General features: G+C 40.9%; 2 protein-coding genes across 5 annotated transcripts in view; one reads left to right on the top strand and one right to left on the bottom strand.

Annotated features, from left to right (window-relative positions):
* Positions 1 to 5,082: 5,082 nt before the first annotated feature.
* Positions 5,083 to 7,396, bottom strand: ptafr (platelet-activating factor receptor). The gene is made up of 2 exons (XM_078796012.1): positions 7,272 to 7,396; positions 5,083 to 7,011 (listed from the first exon to the last, which is right to left on the bottom strand). Exons 1-2 carry the CDS (start codon positions 7,284 to 7,286, stop codon positions 5,857 to 5,859), a joined length of 1,170 nt encoding a protein of 389 aa, XP_078652138.1. The 5' UTR covers positions 7,287 to 7,396; the 3' UTR covers positions 5,083 to 5,856.
* A 9,806-nt stretch (positions 7,397 to 17,202) lies between these two features.
* luzp1 (leucine zipper protein 1) overlaps positions 17,203 to 21,447 on the top strand; it is a 50,238-nt gene continuing 45,993 nt past the window's right edge. For 3 of the 4 annotated variants that reach the window (XM_058090697.2, XM_058090696.2, XM_058090698.2), the window contains exon 1: positions 17,204 to 17,566. The gene's annotated coding sequence lies outside the window, so the exon portion shown is untranslated. Of the gene's footprint in view, positions 17,567 to 21,447 lie in introns of all 4 variants that reach the window. The other variant, XM_078796271.1, reaches the window with a different exon arrangement.

Raw genomic sequence — 21,447 nt, forward strand, 5'->3', positions numbered from 1 at the left:
AATTCGGTTTCAAGTACTTATTTTTCTTTTTGCCTATGGGGCAGTTATAATTGAGCCCTTCTGTCCTAGTTTTTCCGTCACCAGAAATCATCGGGCAACTGACGCTGACAGCCACACCAGACTACCCGGTGGCGGCGGGTCAGAAGGTCAGCCTGCACTGCAGTGGCCCGATGTCAGCCAACGTGGTTTGGTCATGGCAGAGGCAGCGGAACCAGCTGTGGCAGGAAGTGGGCACAGGCAGGAATCTGACCCTCAGTGAGCCGGAGCATAGCGGCCTGTACCGGTGCAACGCTAGTAACAGTCACTCGGACAACGTGAGCACCACCCATCATGTCTACATCGTCTCTTTTCATGGCTCAGGTTGGTTGTCGGAGAATATCTTTGACTATTTTGGAAAAATTATGGTAATTTTTTTTAAGTTAGATTTCATAACTAATAATAAATTATTATATAATTATTATTATTAAATAATTTTGTAACTTCAATTAATGTTCTTTATTTCGTCAAAAAAATATATAATTCCTTGTAATATTACTTACTAAAATTTTGATTTTTTTCCGTTAAGATTCTCACAAGACAGCATTACTAGTTTATAAAAATTCTGACTTTTTTCTAAATGTGTTATTTCCTATAATTAAGACAATATTAAGACTATTAAGACTACAACTATTATTGTAATAGTCAGTGTTGGGCATGTTACTTTAAAAAAGTAATTAGAGTTACTAGTTACTTCTCCAAAAAAGAAACTGAGTTACTAACTGAGTTATTCCACTACAAAAGTAACTAGTTACCAGTAAAAGTAACTATTGCATTACTCGCCCCTGCTACACCCATCCCCCTTTGGGTACCATTAGGTTTCTGTATATTTGAGTGGCTCACACAAAACGTTTTTTTTTCAGAGACATAATGTACATTCGACGTGTACATTTTTACCTTTCACCTCAACGAGGTTAAAGTAGTGTCTGTACTTCCATTTGGCAAACGCTTCAGTAACGTGCAGTAACGGGGTGTCGAAAAATGGTAACGGCGTTATGCTGACAGTAAGAGTAATTAGTTAGATTACTTTTGCCGTAGATTGCCGTTTTTCCCATCACTGGTAGTAGTACAGTTTTACAGTAGTATTTTATTTTACTTGTAATATTATTTCATACCACATAAATAAAAAAAAGACAATATTTTTGTCCTAAATGTTTAACATAGTTACTCGTAAAAAAAATTGTAGTTGTATTTTGCTCACTTCAAATTTTCATCTGAAGTTGTGATACAGTGAGAAAAGTCTTTTTTTTCAACACAACCATTCTCATGGGAATACTTTTTTCAGAAATTATTTCAGAATATTATTTTAAAAACTTTAAAAAAAAATTACCCCCTAAAAAACAACCATTCTCATAAGAATACTTTTAATACTTTTTTCAGAAATTATTTCTGGATATTATTTTAAAAACTTCAAAGAATATTACCCCCTAAAAAATTTAAAAAAAAAAGGTTGCATTTTTTTGTAAAATGTAGTATTACAACAATCAAGCCATAACTGTATGGCAATAATCCTGCAATACATCAACAATAACATTGTAATATTATGAAAGAAAAAGTGTGTGTCAACTGAAAATAATGATAGAGAAAACATTATAATCTCCAAAGAATAATATGGTATATTTTTTCTACAAATAACATACAATCATACCAAAACAATAGTCATAATTGTCATAAAAGTGTGAACATCCCTGATGTACCATGTAAATACGCCCCCTTGTGGCTGTGAGAATATCATTGCAATCTGACAGAATGCTACAATGTACACTTACTTTAAATAACATTAGTAATAACAACACATTTAATGAGGCATTTTTTAGACATTTCACACAAACATGGTATTAACTTTACAAAAAATAAGTGTATCTTCTTAAATAAATCTATCTTCTAATATTTGTCTCATCATAAAATTGAACTGTTGCAACATGCTTATCAGTGTTTGTGGTCACCTTGTTTGGAAACCAGCCATATCTCATCTGGTTACTAATACACAAGCACACTGATGAATAGGTCTTTTTTTCTGTTCTAATAGAAGTCAAGAATATGGAAATAACTGCCTTCACTCTCTCTCTGCTGGCCTTGACGGTGAACATCATCATTCTGTTTTGGCTCCTCTGGGAAAGACTTTCAGACAAGAAAAGCTCCTCTAACACAGGACGTAAAGAGCAGTAGAACTGATCTCTTATGCAAATATCCTTCTTTTATTGTTGTGTTTTTTTTTTCTAAAGGTTTCCCAAGACCGGGAAAGGAGCCAAAGTAAGTCAAATGTTTTTGGTTGTGATATTAACATTCATTCATTCATTTTCTACCGCTTATCCTCATGAGGGTCGTGGGGGTGCTGGAGCCTATCCCAGCTGTCTTTGGGTGAGAGCCAGGGTACACCCTGGACTGGTCGCCAGCCAATCACAGGGCACATATAGACAAACATCCATTCAGTCTTCAATTAACTCTTCAATTACCTGTTTTTGGACGCTCAGTTGTACGACCTGTGTGACTCAAACCACTACATCGATTATGTACAGTAAACCTCGGATATATCGGACTCGGATATATCGGAAATTCGCTCACAACGGACAGATAAAAAAGAACCGATTTTTCTGTAATGCATTTCCAATAAAAATTCATTGCATATATCAGATTTTTTATAACGGATTTCGCCTATTTCGGACAAAATCTCCAGTCCCGTTCCAATTTCCCTCGCATATATCGGATGGCCGCATCGTGTCTTTCTCCTGGCTCCAGATTTAGGACAAATATAAAAGTGAGTGACGTCAATAATACTAGCACAGCAGTGAATGAGATCTTAACCTCACTATTGGAAATAACGTAGGCCTGACGGGCGTAACAGGGCCTAGCTTAATTAACAATTTGTTATGCTCAGAGTCCAATAAAGTTAAATTCTCATTACCTTACGTCTCTTTTCATTGCCCAGTCCAGGTACATTGGAAACATAGTCAAGGAAGTGCCTTTTTATAATGGATATAAATCCGATATATGCGTAAAACGGACATTTTCCGGTATACGTATATAACGGATTTCGCTTATATCGGACAAAACCAGCGGGAACAATTTAATCCGATAAATCCGAGGTTTACTGTATAACAGGGCCACTAGGGGCCGCCGCGGTACACTGTAGTCCAGCACCTGCTCCAAGCAGATCCTGTTCTTCCATTATTAATGTTGATGGTGATTCATGGTGCAGACAAGTCCGAAGATCTATGCGTTTTTGTCTTCTGCTTGGATATTAACACATGTGGCAGCTGGCAGATGTCGCCAGCCAATCACAGGGCACATATAGACAAACAACCATTCACACTCACATTCATACCTATGGACAATTTGGAGTCACCAATTAACCTAGCATGTTTTGGGAATGTGGGAGGAAACCGGAGTACCCGGAGAAAACCCATGCATGCACGGGGAGAACATGCAGATATGAAACATTTTTAAATTATTACTATTATTTGTATTAGAGATGGGAAACTCCTTTTCCTTCCTTTTATGAAGTACCCATGAGTCAGTGAAACTTGAGTATTCATTAACCATCTGTGTCAGTGAAACTCAAGTCATCATCAAGTATTTGTCAAGTACTTGTGAGTACCTGAAACTCGAGTTTTTTTGTCAAATCAGTGAAACTCGAGTATTCACGGAGCACCTGTGAGTCAGTAAAACTCAAGTCTGTGTCAAGTAACTGCGAGTCAGTGAACGTCCAGCACCCATGAGTCAGTGAAACTTGAGTCTGAGTCGTGTAACCATGAGTCAGTGAATGTAGGGCACGAGTGGGTCAATGAAACTCAAATCTTTGTCAAGCTCCCATGAGTCCGAAAAACTCCAGTCTTCTTCTGAGTTTTATTGGAACCCTTGTGAGTCAGTGAAACTTGCGTCTTCGTCAAGCATCCATAAATAAATGAAAAATCCAGTCTTTGTCAAGGAACCGTAAGTCAAGTACTCAAATATTCAGTAAAAGCTTGAATGACTCTTTTATGACTCTCGTATCTCTACTTTGTATTACAGGGGAGCTTTGCCACAGGCCGAGAATGATGGACATGTGTACATGAATTACTCAAGCACCAACCTTGCCTACACAGATCTGGATCCCACAAGCATGACTAGCGACAACGTTTACTCAATTCTGTCATGAACCGAATCTGTACGAGTAATTGTTTGATCAAAAATGTTCAAAGTATCACTCCTACAATATTCTCAAAGTTTTGTTGAGCGAGGTATGTATACCACACTATATACTTTTGTTTTTATTCCCATATTCCATGACCTCAAAAAAGGCCTATATCACATCGCATAGGTATATCTCATGTGCACAGGTGTGCCTTGGGTTGGCTACAATAAAAGGCCACTCCAAAATTTTACTGTAATGGAAATCCTGAAGCCAATTGTTGCACTATTCATCCACAACATCATCATCTTCAGCATGATAATGCACAGCACCATGTTGCAAGGATCTGTACAGACTTCCTGGAAGCTGAAAACATTGCAGTTCTTGCCTGGTCTGACATGTCACCCTTTGAGCTTGTTTGGGATGCCCTGGGTTGATGAACACGGCATCTGAGGCAAATGGAGGTCGGATTTTCGGACCGTCTCAATACAGTTAAACTGCACATTTTGGAGTGGCCTTTTATTGTGGCCAACAACCTAAGGCACACGTTGTTGAATCAGCATCTTGATAGGCCATACCTGTGAGGCAAATTAATTTAGACATTTGTTCACGAAAAGATTTAGGCATTAGATACATTAGACATTATCTGAAGGAGATATGGGGCTGCACGGCAGAAAGTGGTTAGCTCCCAGGCCACACAGCTAGGAGACCAGAGTTCAATTCCACCCTCAGGCCATCTCTGGGTTTTCTCCGGGTTCTCTGGTTTCCTCCCACATTCCAAAAACTAGGTTAATTGGCGACTCCAAATTGTCCATAGGTATGAATGTGAGTGTGAATGGTTGTTTGTCTATATGTGCCCTGTGGCTGGTGACCCTCGTGAGGATAAGTGGTAGAAAACGAATGAATGAATGCATTTTGTGTAAATAGAAAAGGTTTTACAACTTTGACTTGATGTGAAAAATTACAACATTTATTACATTTATACTTTTGTTGAATGTATAATATATTGCCATAACAATAACAAATACTTTACATGAACTATCAATCAAGGACACAGATTAAAAAAGCTATGTGCGAAAATCCTTTATCCTCGTAATTTATTTAAACTTGCCCTTTTTTCCGGTAATGTTACAAATTTCTTCAGGTATTTCTTTTCTGGAATTCTTCTATTTTTTTCCACAAGACAAAAATTGACCTGTGACCCATTTTGGGCCTTAACCCTCAGTTTGGGAAACGTTAGGCAGACAGATGACCTTAATGTGGACTATACCTCATAAACTGATTTATGTATATTAAACCACTCATGCAGATTGTGTTTACGGTTGGTAAATTCATCACTATACGTATGTGCTATGCAGTAATAAAACACTCAAAAATCCCAGTGAAACAAAGAGAATTGTTTGTGTATTTGTGTGTCTTGTTGACTCATTTTGGTTGAAATCTATCAGAAAGTCATCACACAGACTTCTGGTTGCAAAACTTCCGCTTTTCTGTGACTGTGTATGAGTGAGCGCCTCACACAGGAAGTCGAATTTGTGCAATTCGGTCTGGGGATCGCACATTATGAAAGTGTTTACAAAACTTTACAAAAGGCTGGAAATGTCATGATTATTTACAATCTGTTATTAACAAATGGGATGGACAAAAAAACATTTGGTGTCACCCATTACAGTTCTGTCATAATCCCAAACTCAAACTTGTCAGTTGAATTATTCAGGCTGATCGAGCTCGCCCGGGAGTTTGTGGCTCTGGTGCCTGCTGTCCAAGGAGATCTGCGAGGTGACCGTGTGGGAGCAGCCCTCGCCCTTTGCTAGCTTCTTCAGATGCGCCATGATGAACCTTCGGAACTTCCTGGTGGCGAAGCAGTACACTACGGGATCCAGAATGCAGTTGAGGCCCATGAGAAGTAATGTGATCTGATGGGCATCATTCAGCACCTGCACTGTTTCCGGATCCCAATCCACATGGCCCCATCCATCTTGGATCTGCAGTGCTGCTAGAGTCCAGAATCCTTGGACGACATGATGAGGCAGGAAGCACACGACAAATACGCCAACCACAGCCATTAGCATTTGCACAGCTCTCCGTTTGACCCCTGTGGGCCTTCTGGAAGACGAGATTGTCATGTTGGACTTCCTGGATAGAACTTTCCCAGAATGGAATTCGGATTGAGGAACATTATGTAAAACCAATGCTCGAGCGATAAGAAGGTTGCATACCACCACGAGTGCAAAAACGACAAAAAACATTCCGATAATTGCGAAATGGGTTGCAGCTGTTGCTCTTTTGGACGAATCATTGTCATTCTGGTATCCCTCGAAACAGCGAGTGACATTTCCATCCTGGTTGGTGGCCGGATTTGCAAGGAACGGTACAGCCATGGAGACGGTCATCAACCAGATGACCACGCACACGGCGATCCCACGACGCCTGTGGTCTGATGATGCCGCATCCAGAGGCCGAGTGACCGCCCAGTATCGGTTGACGCTGATGGCGCCCAGGAACAGAATTGAGCAGTAGGTGTTGATGAAGAACAACGATCCGGTCAGTCGACACAAGAAGTCTTTGTAGACCCAAGTTCCTTCGCGACTGTAATACCCAATCCAGAAGGGGAGCGCACACACGAAAAGAAGATCAGCAATGGTCAAGTTGGTCATGTAGATCCGAATCTCTCCCATCGCCTTAGCTTCTCGTAGGGAGCGCAGTACAAACAACACATAGATGTTGGCGAAGAAGCCCAGGACAAAGATGATGCCATAGGCGGCTGGGAAGAGCTGATAACGGAATGGGGAGTCCAGGAAGTTTGAATTATTGGCGGCTGTAAAGGTTGTGAGTCCTGGTGAGACTTCTGTCCACATTTCTGTCTGCATGAGACAAGACACAAATTATTATAACATGAATTTATTACAGAGGTAAAACTTGCTGCATGGTAAAACATTCCTTGGTAACTTCTTTGTATGCTTAGCGTAGACCTAGCTGTCACCATGAATGATTAATGTAGTTTTTAGAATGATAGAACCGTTTTCTTCTTACGTGAATATTGCTTTGTCATCATAAAATGTGTCTAAGGTAAGGCATAAGAAGTAAGAAAAAAAAAACATTAGACAGGAAGCGGGAGTTTTACCATGGTTTCTTGCATCGGGTGGCTTTCAGTTCAGAGACAACACACAACTGTGAAAAAAAGTGAACATTAAAGATTCTTATAAAGCAGTCATTGCATAACAAAAAAAAATCTGGGCTTGGTTAAAGATCTAAGGATGGTTCATTTGTCTTTTTACAAGCTCAAACCAAGTAACAAGAGACTCCACTAGAAACCCTCACATGTTAAATGTTCGATGTCAACTGTAGCCGTAACACAATTTCAGCACCCAAAACTCAACTATTTTAGCTTGACAAGTACAGTACAGTATCTGTAATCCCTAAAAACTGAAAACAGTTGTATAAGAACTTCCATGGCTGCTGACTTACCAGGCAGTTTCTTGGTTCTTGCTGCTTATCTGAGCGTGTGTGGGAGTCAAAGTGAAGGCGTGCATCAAGTGTCAAAAGGGAAGGAGGTGCAAATATCTTCTTGGGAAATCCCACATGGTGCAACCAGCAGGAAAAGACACGCCCACGCTTCAGCAATCTGGGATTTTTTTCTATTCATTGAGGTATGCTTTTGATTATAAAATACTTGTGAATAAGACACGTTTTATTGCAGTGAAGCAATACTTCAACTGCACATTATTGGTCCTGTATAATATAATCCAGCATGCTACAATTAAAATGTTATAAAATAGCTTGAAAAAGATTTATACACCAATAAAAGTCTGTTTTTTGAATATTTTAGTTCAGTAGAGCATATTAATAATTCATTCATTCATTTTCTACCGCTTTTTCCTCACAAGGGTCGCGGGGGTGCTGGAGCCTATCCCAGCTGTCTTCGGGCAAGAGGCGGGGTACACCCTGGACTGGTCGCCAGCCAATCACAGGGCACATATAGACAAACAACCATTCACACTCACATTCATACCTATGGACAATTTGGACTCACCAATTAACCTAGCATGTTTTTGGAATGTGGGAGGAAACCGGAGTACCTGGAGAAAACCCACGCATGCACGGGGACAACATGCAAACTCCACGCAGAGATGGCCGAGGGTGGAATTGAACCCTGGTCTCTTAGCTGTGAGGTCTGCGCCGTGCAGCCCTCATATTAATAATAAATAATTTTATTTTTTGCAACCCTTTGGCCTTCTTTGTCTCTAATACACTATACTATACTTTATGTTTAAAAAAACAACTAATTAACACACAATAATTATGACCACATTATTCTGAATCTACTATCCGATAATAACACTTCTAATTGTCTGTCATATCTAGAATCAAACTATTGTCTCCCTAGCTCCTTAGTGACACACAATCTACATGGCTTTTATATTGGCTCAATGTATAGGACCATGCTGCAGTAATGTCTTTCAACCACTAGAGGGGAGAAGAAGCCAACCAAAATGGTGTAGGGAGCACCCAGATAGATTGAGGCGATAAAAGCAACCTGAATGAGCGTTCCTAGATTAAGAGAGGCTAAGAAGCATCATGGATTTTATTGGTGCTATAATAGCAAGGACACAAGGATTCTTCCTGGTGGTGACATAAGCGCTTGACATGTATTACCCACAATCAAGTACAAAGGTCAAGTAGACCTTTCTTATCGTGTTTTTTTTTTATTGGGCACCCAACCGATGACCAACAATCTCACTTCTGACACAATTTGTGAAACTGGATATGAAGCACGTTTATTTGGTTGAAAACCTGTACATTGATGGAATTGTGTACATAACTGGTGGAATGATGCAGGCGTACAGCCAACCTACCGTCCCACTTCTGACACCATTATCACAAAACTCACAAGCCAGACTATCAGGTTGGAAAACCTGGACATTGGCAAGAGCAAGGTTTTTTGGAATGGTACCCGGGGTGTGTACACAACTGGGATACCTCCTTCTTCCGGTATGTACCAAATACAGTACAGCAGGGGTCTCAAACACGCAGCCCGCGGGCCAAATGTGGCCCACAGGACACTAGTTTGAGGCCCCCGCCTTGATATGAAAGTTTAATGTTAGTGCGGCCCGCTCAAGTTTGATATGGATGCTGTATGGTATCATGTACCCAGAAAAAATTCTTACGTTTGATTAATGTTCATGTTAAAGGTTAAATAACTGTTAATAGTTATCCTCCCTATCCGTGTGGAAGTGGTCATTTTGTCATGTCTACAGGGCTCTAATAATGCTTTGTTAATTTTAATCTGAAAAAAATAATTTGTCTACTCACCAACTATATGTGGTTTCTTAAATTTTTATTATTTGCCGTTTTATTATTATTATATTTATTTATTACTGATTGATTGATTTTCTTTATTCTTGATCTTATTTTGTGTAGAAAAATAAAAAGATATTTGAGAACAGTGGAATGTTTTATCAGAGCTTTTCTTGTAGAAAATCGGAAACAAAGCGAAGTTTATTCATTTTTCTGTTTTTAATAAATGCGTTTTTTCTTTTTTTTGGAAAACCTGATGCGGCCCAGCCTCGCCCAGACCCTAGCTCCAGTGGCCCGCAGGTAAATTGAGTTTGAGACCCCTGCAGTACAGTATCTCAAGGATCCTTACAGTTGGTCTAAACATTAACTGTGCCACTTCTGACACCATTATCCCAGACTTCCAAATCCCGGACCATTCTAGTCAACCTCGCTCTTCTTCACGGTCCATCTCATAGCAGGGTTCTTCCAGTTTGCCTGAAGGCTAACTTTCTGACCTCATTTGTTACATAACTCTGAAGAGAAGCACAAAAACCAAATCCAATCATTCAAATAAACCTCAACAGGATCTATCTCACAAAGCTCACATGTTTCAATGGTCCACTTGGCCTCAAAGTGAACAATCCATCCAATCCAGGACTAGAGAGCTCCTTCAGCGATGGACTGCTTCACCCCAAGTGTGTGAAGGAGCGAAGGTCCTTTCTTCCTGCAGCTGCTCCAAATAGACTTCTACACCACTATGTACATCTGTGCAATACTTTGTTTTTTACATTCAGTATAGTTACTCCAGACTCCATTCACTGTGCAATATTAAGGGCTCTAAATGCAATATACAAAGTTCTATGTGAAGTATTCCCATAATGCCTCATATTAACTCACTTGCAAGATCTCAGTGTATAGACTGGTTATATATCTCATCTTGTTTCATATTATCTACATACTGTATTGTATATAACTCTGGGAAAAACTGTTGATTTTTGTTAATACTTGGGTTGTTTGTATTGTTTATTTTTCTATATTGTGTATTTTGTACTGCTTAACTGATTCTGTACTCTTGCTGCTGTGCAATGCAAATTTCCCCACTGAGGGACGAATAAAGGCATATCTTAATCTTAATATTAATATCAATCTTAATACTTGGGTTGTTTATATTGTTTATTTTTCTATATTGTGTATTTTTGTACTGCTTAACTGATTCTGTACTCTTGGCTGCTGTGCAATGAAAATTTCCCCACTGAGGGACAAATAAAGGCATATCTTAATCTTAATCTTAATCCATTTTCTATACTGCTTATCCTCACAAGGGGGATGATGGAGCCTATCCCAGCTGTCTTCAGGCAAGAGGCAGGGTACACCCTGGACTGGTCGCCAGGCAATCACAGGGCACATACAGTGAAGAAAATAAGTATTTGAACACCCTGCTATTTTGCTATTTCTCCCACTTAGAAATCATGGAGGGGTCTGAAATTTTCATCGTAGGTGCATGTCCACTGTGAGAGAGATAAACTAAAAAGAAAAATCCAGAAATCACAATGCATGATTTTTTAACAATTTATTTGTGTGATACAGCTGCAAATAAGTATTTGAACACCTGTGTATCATCTAGAATTCTGACCCTGAAAGACCTGTTAGTCTGCCCATTAGAAGTCCACCTGCACTCCATGTATCATCCTGAATCAGATGCACCTGTTTGAGGTCGTTAGCTGCATAAAGACACCTGTCCACCCCATACAATCAGTAAGACTTTAACTTGTAACATGGCGAAGACCAAAGAGCTGTCCAAAGACACCAGAGACAAAATTGTACACCTCCACAAGGCTGGAAAGGGCTACGGAGCAATTACCAAGCAGCTTGGTGAAAAAAGGTCCACTGTTGGAGCTATCATTAGAAAATGGAAGAAGCTAAACATGACGGTCAATCTCAATCGGAGTGGAGCCCCATGCAAGATATCACCTCGTGGGGTCTCAATGATTCTAAGAAAGGTGAGGAATCAGCCCAGAACTACACGACAGGACTTGGTCAATGACCTGAAAAGAGCTGGGACCACCGTTTCCAAGGTTACTGTAGGTAATACACTAAGACGTCATGATGTGAAATCATGCATGGCACGAAAGGTTCCCCTGCTTAAACCAGCACATGTCAAGGCCCGTCTTAAGTTTGCATATGACCATTTGGATGATACAGAGGAGTCATGGGAGAAAGTTTTATGGTCAGATGAGACCAAAATAGAACTTTTTGGTCATAATTCCAATAAGCGTGTTTGGAGGAAGAAGAATGAAGAGTACAATCCGAAGAACACCATCCCTACTGTGAAGCATGGGGGTGGTAGCATCATGCTTTGGGGGTGTTTTTCTGCACATGGGACAGGACGAGTGCACTGCATTAAAGAGAGGATGACTGGGGCCGTGTATTGTGAGATTTTGGGGAACAACCTCATTCCCTCTGTCAGAGCATTGAAGATGGGTCGTGGCTGGGTCTTCCAACACGACAACGACCCGAAGCACACAGCCAGGAAAACCAAGGAGTGGCTCCGTAAGAAGCATATCAAGGTTCTAGCATGGCCCAGCCAGTCTCCAGACCTGAACCCAATCGAAAATCTTTGGAGGGAGCTCAAACTCCGTGTTTCTCAGCGACAGCCCAGAAACCTGACTGATCTAGAGAAGATCTGTGTGGAGGAGTGGGCCAAGATCCCTCCTGCAGTGTGTGCAAACCTGGTGAAAAACTACAGGAAACGTTTGACCTCTGTAATAGCAAACAAAGGCTACTGTACCAAATATTAACATTCATTTTCTCAGGTGTTCAAATACTTATTTGCAGCTGTATCACACAAATAAATTGTTAAAAAATCATGCATTGTGATTTCTGGATTTTTCTTTTTAGTTTATCTCTCTCACAGTGGACATGCACCTACGATGAAAATTTCAGACCCCTCCATGATTTCTAAGTGGGAGAAATAGCAAAATAGCAGGGTGTTCAAATACTTATTTTCTTCACTGTATAGACAAACAACCATTCACACTCACATTCATACCTATGGACAATTTGGAGTCGCCAACAAGGAATCGAACCCGGGCCTGCGCGCTAACCACTTTTCACCGTGCAGCCATGTCAACAATCCCACCATTGTCACTCAAATTTGTCGCTCCCATTCCCTTCTCATGATGTCAGGTGGTGGTATGGATCAGATGGACAGACAAGAGTTGGAGCAGCCAGTATGTTCAGAACTTCAACCATCTGGTTTAAATGGTTCTGTTGAACAACTTAGTGTAAGCTGATGCTTAATGCTGCCAGCATGCTATTACTTTCATTCTGTCACTTCTGGATTCATCTTTAGCATTTTGAAATGTCATCAGATTAATGCAGGCATACCGTGATGTTTTGCTCTTTCATGTAGTTTTTAAACATCAGCAAAAGGATAGCTGCCAACACCTTAACAGCATTTTTACGGGCTCGCTTCCCATCGCCTTAACAGAGCTGTATAGTCAGGAGTCAGGCATTCCTTTGGGAGACAGGAAGGGAGGGAGCCACATGTACGGAACGCTTCGTATCCCGTTAACACCTTTTCACATTGTCCCCCCGCGTCGCTACGCCTTTGCTCGGCATGTGACCACCTGAGAATGTGAGGATGAGGTGACAAGGGTGTGGGTGTTCACATGCACAATCACCTGGCATGGCGCTCCGGTGTAGACCTCTCTCAGGGAGATTTACTGCATGCCAGAGGCTGAGTTTTGAGGAATGTCCCCCCACAGTGAGAAATCGTCGACCATGGGAGTGTTGAGCTTGACAGGCGGAGACATTTGTACTACTAAATAAGATGAGACTTGACAAGAGGATGTTTTTTTTAACTGATCAAAGCATGTTCTTTTCTCTCACTCTCATGGGACTTTCTATGGAGTTCCAAATTAAACACTAAGAAACTCAATGTTTAAGACCGGGGACCTAGGTTTGCTGGTCCAAGTCCCATTTGGGATAAAAGTGTGGGAAAAAGAATTATACTACTAAATTTGGATTTTAGATTTAATACAGAACAGCTACGGGCTGCACGGTGGTCGAGTGTCTAGCGCGCAGACCAAACAGCTAGAAGACCCGGGTTCAATTCCACCCTCGGGCATGTCTGTGTGGAGTTTGCATGTTCTCCCCGTGCATGCATGGGTTTTCTCCGGGTACTCCGGTTTCCTCCCACATTCCAAAAACATGCTAGGTTAATTGGTGACTCCAAATTGTCCATAGGTATGAATGTGAGTGTGAATGGTTGTTTGTCTATATGTGCCCTGTGATTGGCTGGCGACCAGTCCAGGGTGTACCCCGCCTCTCGCCCGAAGACAGCTGGGATAGGCTCCAGCAGGACCCTTGTGAGGATAAGCAGTAGAAAATGAATCAATGAATGAACAGAACAGCTATCCTATTGTGCTTGCTTCCTCTCTGATGAGAAACCAGTTTCATCAGATGGTGCTATATTTTTTTTGTTTTTCTGTTTAATATAAAGTAGTAGTTAAACTATAAGGAAATCATTTTGAATAGAGAAATATCAATTTTGCTTATGGGGCAGATGTGACATTGCCCCATCAGTACCAGCAGTGGGCATGTTTTATTTTTATTCTTTCTAATACCTAAATTATATTCAGTACAGACTAGTGATACACTTAGGTTATTTTTGTTTTACATTTGGGGCAAATCTGACAGTGCCCCACTAGTTCCAGCAGTGGGCATGTTTTATTTTATTTTTATTCTTTCTAATATCTAAATTATATTCAATACATACTAGTGATTCAATTGGGTTTTTTTTACATTTGTGGCAAATGTGACAGTGCCCGGCCAGTTCCAGCAGTTTTTTTTTTGTTCTTTCATTTGAATATGTTTTTCAAGCTGTGGCAATTTCTCTGATGAGAAACCAGTTTCATCAGATGGTGCTATATTTTTTTGTTTTTCTGTTTAATATATGGTAGCAGTTAAACGGTAAGGAAATCATTTTGAATGGGGAAATATAAATTTTGCTTATGGGGCAGATGTGACAGTCCCCCATCAGTACCAGCAGTGGGCATGTTTTATTTTTATACCTAAATTATATTTAATACAGACTAGTGATTCACTTGGGTTTTTTTTTTACATTTGGGGCAAATCTGACAGTGCCCCACCAGTTCCAGCAGCGGGCATGTTTTAGTTTTATTCTTTCTAATACCTAGATTATATTCAATACAGACTAATGATTCACTTAGGGGTTTTTTTTTACATTTGGGGCAAATGTGACAGTGCCCCACCAGTTTCAGTAGTTTTTTTTTTTTGTTCTTTCATTTGAATATGTGTTTTGAAGCAGTGGCAATGCTTCCTCTCAAACAATGCATGCAGAGTGGTTATCCAATAATACACACAGAGCTGTAAGAGCTGCACGTCTGTGGATAAGTGCATGTTTTCCGACATGACAGGCTGCCCCACATTTGGACTCATCTGGGTTATATGTGTTTAAATACTAGCCATAACCCGCTCTGGGAGGACAGTGAATTAAGCACATTAATCCGCATCCTTGCTGTTAAAAGAACACAAAGTAGTAAAGCTTGATAAGCAGTGTTGCCCTGTCTCTCAAATTGCTCTCCACTCATTTAACATTTTCTCTTTGCTTTGTATTATGTCATCAAAATATCATCAGGTGACCTCTTGACTGGATTCTTGTACCACTGACCGCATGTAATTGTGGTGATGTGCGCAGGATTATGGAGATTAGTGCGCAGCTGCAGTCTTTGCAAGAAAAAAAATGCAAAATAGAAAAGAAAAAAAAAGCAGAAGCACATGCCCTGTGCGTGCTAGCGACAAACTCCTTTTTGGAACATGGTTGATTTTGCTGGCTGGCGAGGGATGTTTGCAATTAGGAAGGATGTCGGCTCTTCCTGAATCAGGTGGCTTCGTACAAGTACGCATATACAGGGAGAGAATGGACAGCGTTCCGTAGGAAACATGTGTTGGCACTTTACTGTACATTGCACTGTACATTGCCGTCTGCGAAGTGTATTTGCGTTTATGTCATTTGATATATTGACGCCCATTCCCAACATGATGGAAACATGTGTGAGCACAGGCCAAGTTTCCTCAGGAAAGATACAACATGACAGATGTACGCCGTCATATATAAAGAGGCATTTCCCTGTTTGTCTTTGCGTCAAAAGTGGAATCCCTTGAAAAAAAACGGTGCTGAAGTTGCGCAAGGCGTCATTCCAGCATTAACTGCAATTATTTTTTGCTTGCTCTTAAAAGTCATGTTGAACGTTTTGGGGTTTTTTGCAGGGTGTGGTGGCTAACTTCTTCTTACACTTAAAAAGCACATAGCATCAGAGTTCGAGGGTGTCACATAAAAACCTCATTGACAAGACTAACTTTGACTTTTTTGAAAAAAATATTTCAAATAAGACATGCCACCACTTTTGGGGGGCATTTTGTGGTGATTAAGCTCTTTTAACACTTGGATTACAGTTAAAAATGCAACACAGTATTCACTTTTGCTTTTTCTTTGCCTTTTTTTGCAACACATTCCAAAGTAAAGCCCAGCCTCAACAAAGGGTGTTAAGAGAAGACCTGTCATTACTTTTTAAAGCATTTTGTGTTGGTTAACTTCTTTTTACACTTGTCACCTGTTATCAAAGTTAAGCTAGTCCCTTTGATTCCCTTTGTATTGGAGCAGTTAACTGTTTTCCCCATAGTTTCACAAACGCTTATTCAGTCTGGGAGTGTTTCAAAGTGTTGACATATTAACAGTAGCAAGGGTTCACTTACCTTTACACTTGTATGACAGTTAATGTTAATTCATGAGCTAAATCATTTGATTTGACACTGGAACGGATCATTTCTTCTTATATGTATTGCCTTTTCGATTGATTTAGGCAACATACTCTCAAATTGAGACTTGTTTTGAATCTTTTGGCGCTCTCAAACTGGCACATAAAGGATATTCTTGTTTCGTTAGTTATTAAAAATAAAAACTACACAAGCAGACTTACTGTAGTGTTCCATGCTGTCCGTGCCTTTGGTTCACTTGCATTTGCACTTTTGCATTGATGACTTCTTGGAATCCTCCACCTGTCGAAGGAACAATTGTTTTCCATCAATATTTAACTGCACTAGTGAATTGTGGCAAGTGACAGGGTGAGGATACAATAAAATTGTATTCATTTGTGTGGAAAACATATGTATAAGTGCAAGTATGAAACCACAGTCACCATTTTAATCTTGCTTATCCAGGTGATTGTCATTGCAGGTCAATGCACTGGGGCTTTATTCACATTTTTATTACTTCCTTATACGGCTTGCTATTTAACATCTAGTGTGGTTGATATCATCACACAAAACACCATGCATGTGTCAAGCTGTATTTTAAAGAGTATTTCCAATAAAACATAGCAAACAGTATATACCACATGCCTTTTAGCCCAAGTTGCAAACATGTGATGCACCTTTTTAACCGTATACATCCGCACAGCCTCTTTAAACAATGCTTTTGCATCCCTTCTCCTACTCATAATAGAAGATTTAAATGAGCTTAAAAAGAGATTGTTCTTAATCTTGCACCAACAACTGCCTGACCAAATAGCGCCATTATGCAGCTGTGGTTTTATTGTGCACCATAAAGTCAGTTTTTTATCGTGCCTCGACTTGAACACAGTCCACCTTTTAGCCTGTATGAGAAGAAACATGCCACATTGGCTCTGCTCACCGGCTTGACTTGCTCCTGTGTGTGGAGGAAGGGGGTGGAGAGGCGGGACCGCACAGCCGGGGAAGGGCGTTCTCTTTGCGGTCAGAGCGGGCAGAGCCATCCCGAGGGGTGGGTCTTCCTCCGGCGACAGCGGGGAAAGAAAAAAAAGGAAAAGCCACCTTTTTCATTGTTGAGGACGCGGTGGAATGTGATGGTTTGATGCCGAACGTACTAGGGAACGGGATATCCGAGAGAAAGAGGCTGATTTCGGGAGAAGGGGGAAAAGGAGGAAACTCTCCCAGCTGCAGGGCTTCCGAGAACGGGATGAACTTGTCTTGTCCTCCCCGGCTGCAGTGAGGACAACCGGCCGCGGTAGCTACACTCAAGCCGGGGTCGTGTTTTTGTGGATATACCGCTCACTCTCACCTCCACGGAACACGTTGAAGGTATGGTGCTATTATTTTTAACCGACTTGTTTGCGCTTGTGTGGCCGAACATGGGCAAACATGAGCCGGGGAGGCACAAGTGTTCAACTGCGGCAAGTTTTTCCCTGAACCCTCCTCCTTCCTCTGCTTCCTGCTCGCATTTAGCCAAACTGCAGTCACACTCAGGTGTTCAAATATTTCTTCGACGCCTCCTCCATTTAACCAAAAATTGTAGTTTTAACACACATTCGCCGACATGTTTGTCATATTTTAGCCATTTTAAAGCAGGCGTCACGACGACAGGTCTGTGTTGAAGTTGCCGCAAACATACTAAACAATGCTCGCATAGCAAAATGAAGCCATATTTAAAATCCTATTCCTTAGACTAAATTAACTATTTCTGTTTTTTTTTAACGCAGCAAGTTAAAATTAATGTAGGTGACACGAATGTTGACTTTGTACCCGGACCAAATGTTTGTTTGGGCTTCCGTCCGGGGACAAAGACATACAGTATATAGCAACAGAAAAGATATTTAAAACGGCTCAATCTGTATAGAAAGTTCTGGTTTTATGGTAAAACCACCACACAGTAAGGGACAGAGGTGCATCAGGTCGGGCAACCAGAAAATAAAAACATTGTTTTGCTTTTGGCTCACTGACTAACAGCAAAAGTAATCTACAGGTGCATAGAGTTAAGTAAGCAGCAAATAAGAGACATTAGAAGGGCAAAATCTGTCTTTATAAAGGACAGAACTAAGTTCCAATATGAGGCGGCTGTCTGCCTCGACTGGTTGGGCTATGCTGGTAAAAACTGGTGGATGACGCAAAATAGTTTACTTGATTGATGTCCATTTTGTGGACTAGATTGTTCGATATTTCTGTTTTAAATTGACTGGAAAAATGTAACAGAAAGCCTGATATAGGACAAATGGGGCGGCCATCTGCCTTGACTGGTTTGCCAGTGCTATCATTACATCACCAGTCACTGAGTCCAAGTCACTATTTTGGTTTAGCAGTCAAGTCTATTTAAATCTGGCCACAATGTTTTGCGACTATAAATAAAGAAAACAATCAATAGTGATCAGGCTGCAGCCCCAACTGGGACCCTTGTAAATCTGCTGGCTGTTATGTATGCACACACATGCACCCGCATGCACACACGTCATGCTAAAATAGGTCCTTCATTGACCCAAGGTGGCAAAAGGCTAAACAGTACAGTGTGTGTCCTATGCTACCTTAGCATAACACCATTAGATGAGTGTATTTGTGTGTGTATGTGTGTGTCAACAGTAGAAGACGTAGTTGTCTTGGTGGAATAATAATTTGCCAGGTGGGGCTCATAAAAAACAGCAGCACAGGGAGGTGGTGGGGAACCTGCCTTGACCTGTTCCCAACATGAAGGAAAGAAAAAAAGAAATCATTGATGACTAGCTGCTAAAGCGGCAGTAGATCACACCTGCTGCGCTATGCAGCTTTGAAGCCCCCCCCTCCAACCCCTTCCACCGAAATCTGCACTTGAGTGTTGATGTATTTTCAGTTCTGCGTGTGGGAAAGGGTTTCCAGTTGCATCCCGGGATGGGTTATTACATGTGGAGTTGGCAGTTTTTGAAGTTGAAGAAGAAAAAGGGGAAATCAAATGATATGATATGATTAACTTTGTCCCCTATTGTGGCTTTATCCACATAGGGTGAATCGCTTTAGGGTTTATCGATAAACCATGATCACGTTTCAGATCACACTACACACATTATGGAGACATGTCTGTAACAGATTGATCGAAAAACATCAAGAAAAATGTCTATGCAGGTGCAAGTGTGGGACTTTGGAACAGATTGATCGTAACTTATTGACCGTTTGTTAATCAATGATTTATCATTTATCCAATTAATCTACAACTATTTTGGTTTTCAGTTTGTTTTGGATTTAAAACTGTAAATATCCTCTGATTTCAGCTCCTAAAATGTGGATATTTTTAACATTTCCTTTGCAGTATTTGGCCAAATAAGATATTCACACACATCAGCTTTGACTTTGGAAAACAGTGATCCCTCTTTTTTGATACGTTTCCGACCAAACCACAAACCATTCATGTTTGGTCTGTCTTGGGCCTAACTGATTACTCGACTAATCGAAACACCAAGCTTCAGATTAATTAATTCATTCATTTTCTACCGCTCACGAGGGTCGCGGGGGGTGCTGGAACCTATCCCAGCTGTCTTTGGGGCGAGAGGCAGGGTACACCCTGGACTGGTTGCCAGCCAATCACAGGGCACATATAGACAAACAACCATTCACACTCACATTCATACCTATGGACAATTTGGAGTGGCCAATTAACCTAGCATGTTTTTGGAATGTGGGAGGAAACTGGAGTACCCGGAGAAAACCCACGCGTGAGATGTGCGCGCTAACCACTCGACCACCGTGCCGCCGCTTCAGATTAATTGATTAAAAAAATAATAGTTGCAGTCTTAATTTGTTTCAATGATTCTAAAACTAAGGATCTCTATATTACATAGTATATGGGAATATGCCTTCCAAAGCATTTTGTCCTTAACGTATCCAAAGACACGTTTGCATTGCAGAACTTCAGATGTTTCGTTGTACTTGCACTGGCTCTCAGTCATGGCAAGTAGATGTCTGTAAATGACCGTGTTCTCTTGCGGTTTGACCAAAAAGACAAAAATATTGGACCATGTGTCTGTCCAGGAGTAATAATCATACCCCTCTACTGTTTGACAGCCTAAACGATGCTTTGCATGATTGGTTTTCCATTCACCCAGCGACCGCTCCGGTGAAGCTAGCATGCGCTGCTATCGGTGAAACCAAAAACTAATCATTATGGGTGTCCAATAAGGGTAATTTTCAACCTAAGCCCTGAACTTGAGGGATTACAAAGTGGCTAAATGACCGCCTCTGGGGATTAAATAAAAAGTATTGAGGCTTTCTCCTTAGGAGAATCAAACCGCTGGGAATGTTCAACCCCGGTTTGTCAGCGTTGGTGCTCCCAGCCAGTGCGCGCATCAAGGTTTATTCACAGAGCCCCTGCTGTGAGCATAGCACCGTCACATTAGTGTGGAATTACAGTTGACGTCAAGTGTTGCAAGTGTGTTAAAACACCCTGCAAAGCTTTAGCTGAAACTATTATGTTCAGACTACTCACGTCAAGCAATAAAACAAGCAAAAAGTGTCCGGGTAAGGGATTTGTTCTCAAATAAATGTGCAAAGGTCAGCATGTTTTTTGGAGTGCATGGGCACAACATGCGGCATAACCCAGACATTAAATGCAATGGATAGCGTAAGAAGAATTAAGGACCGGATGGTGTTGATTATTTTTAGTGGTGGACCCGCTTTTAAGGCCTGCTAACCTTTCTCACCCAGGAATAGTGCAACACTGTACAGTGAGCGGTGTTTCATGCATGACAAGAAAGAGCTTCTTCTTGAAATAGCACCTATGAATCATAGGATCTCAGAGGCTCATATTAAAGCCCACAAGCAGCCCGCGACTCTGTGTCCTTTTACGACTGTGTGTTTTGCAATAATGCCATAGTGGGCTCAGTATCCGGGATGGAGGCTGCCGTTGATAATAAACAGGATATCACACGTTTGGCCATAAGGTGATTTTGATGTGCAGATTATGAGGATTTTTTCTGAAATATACCGTATTCAATTTGTTAAATAAATTTGTTGAGGTTCCACAATTGCTTGATGCTGGAATTTAGACAGAAAGTGCTTTTAGTAAGCTCTCAGTAGCGCTTAGCTTTTTGTACTTAGCTCAACTGGGAGAACACCCTTTGGTGTGTTTGTAGCTTTAATGCTAATGAGTTGTGTTTCTCCATACCTCACCCCATCAGTGTGTTGTTGCAAGAAGTGCCACTGTGTACTTTAACCTGTTTTTATAC

Source organism: Doryrhamphus excisus, linkage group LG14 (genome assembly GCF_037039965.1).
Source record: "Doryrhamphus excisus strain RoL-2023G ecotype Guam linkage group LG14, RoL_Dexc_Guam_v1.1, whole genome shotgun sequence".
NCBI lineage: Eukaryota > Metazoa > Chordata > Actinopteri > Syngnathiformes > Syngnathidae > Doryrhamphus > Doryrhamphus excisus.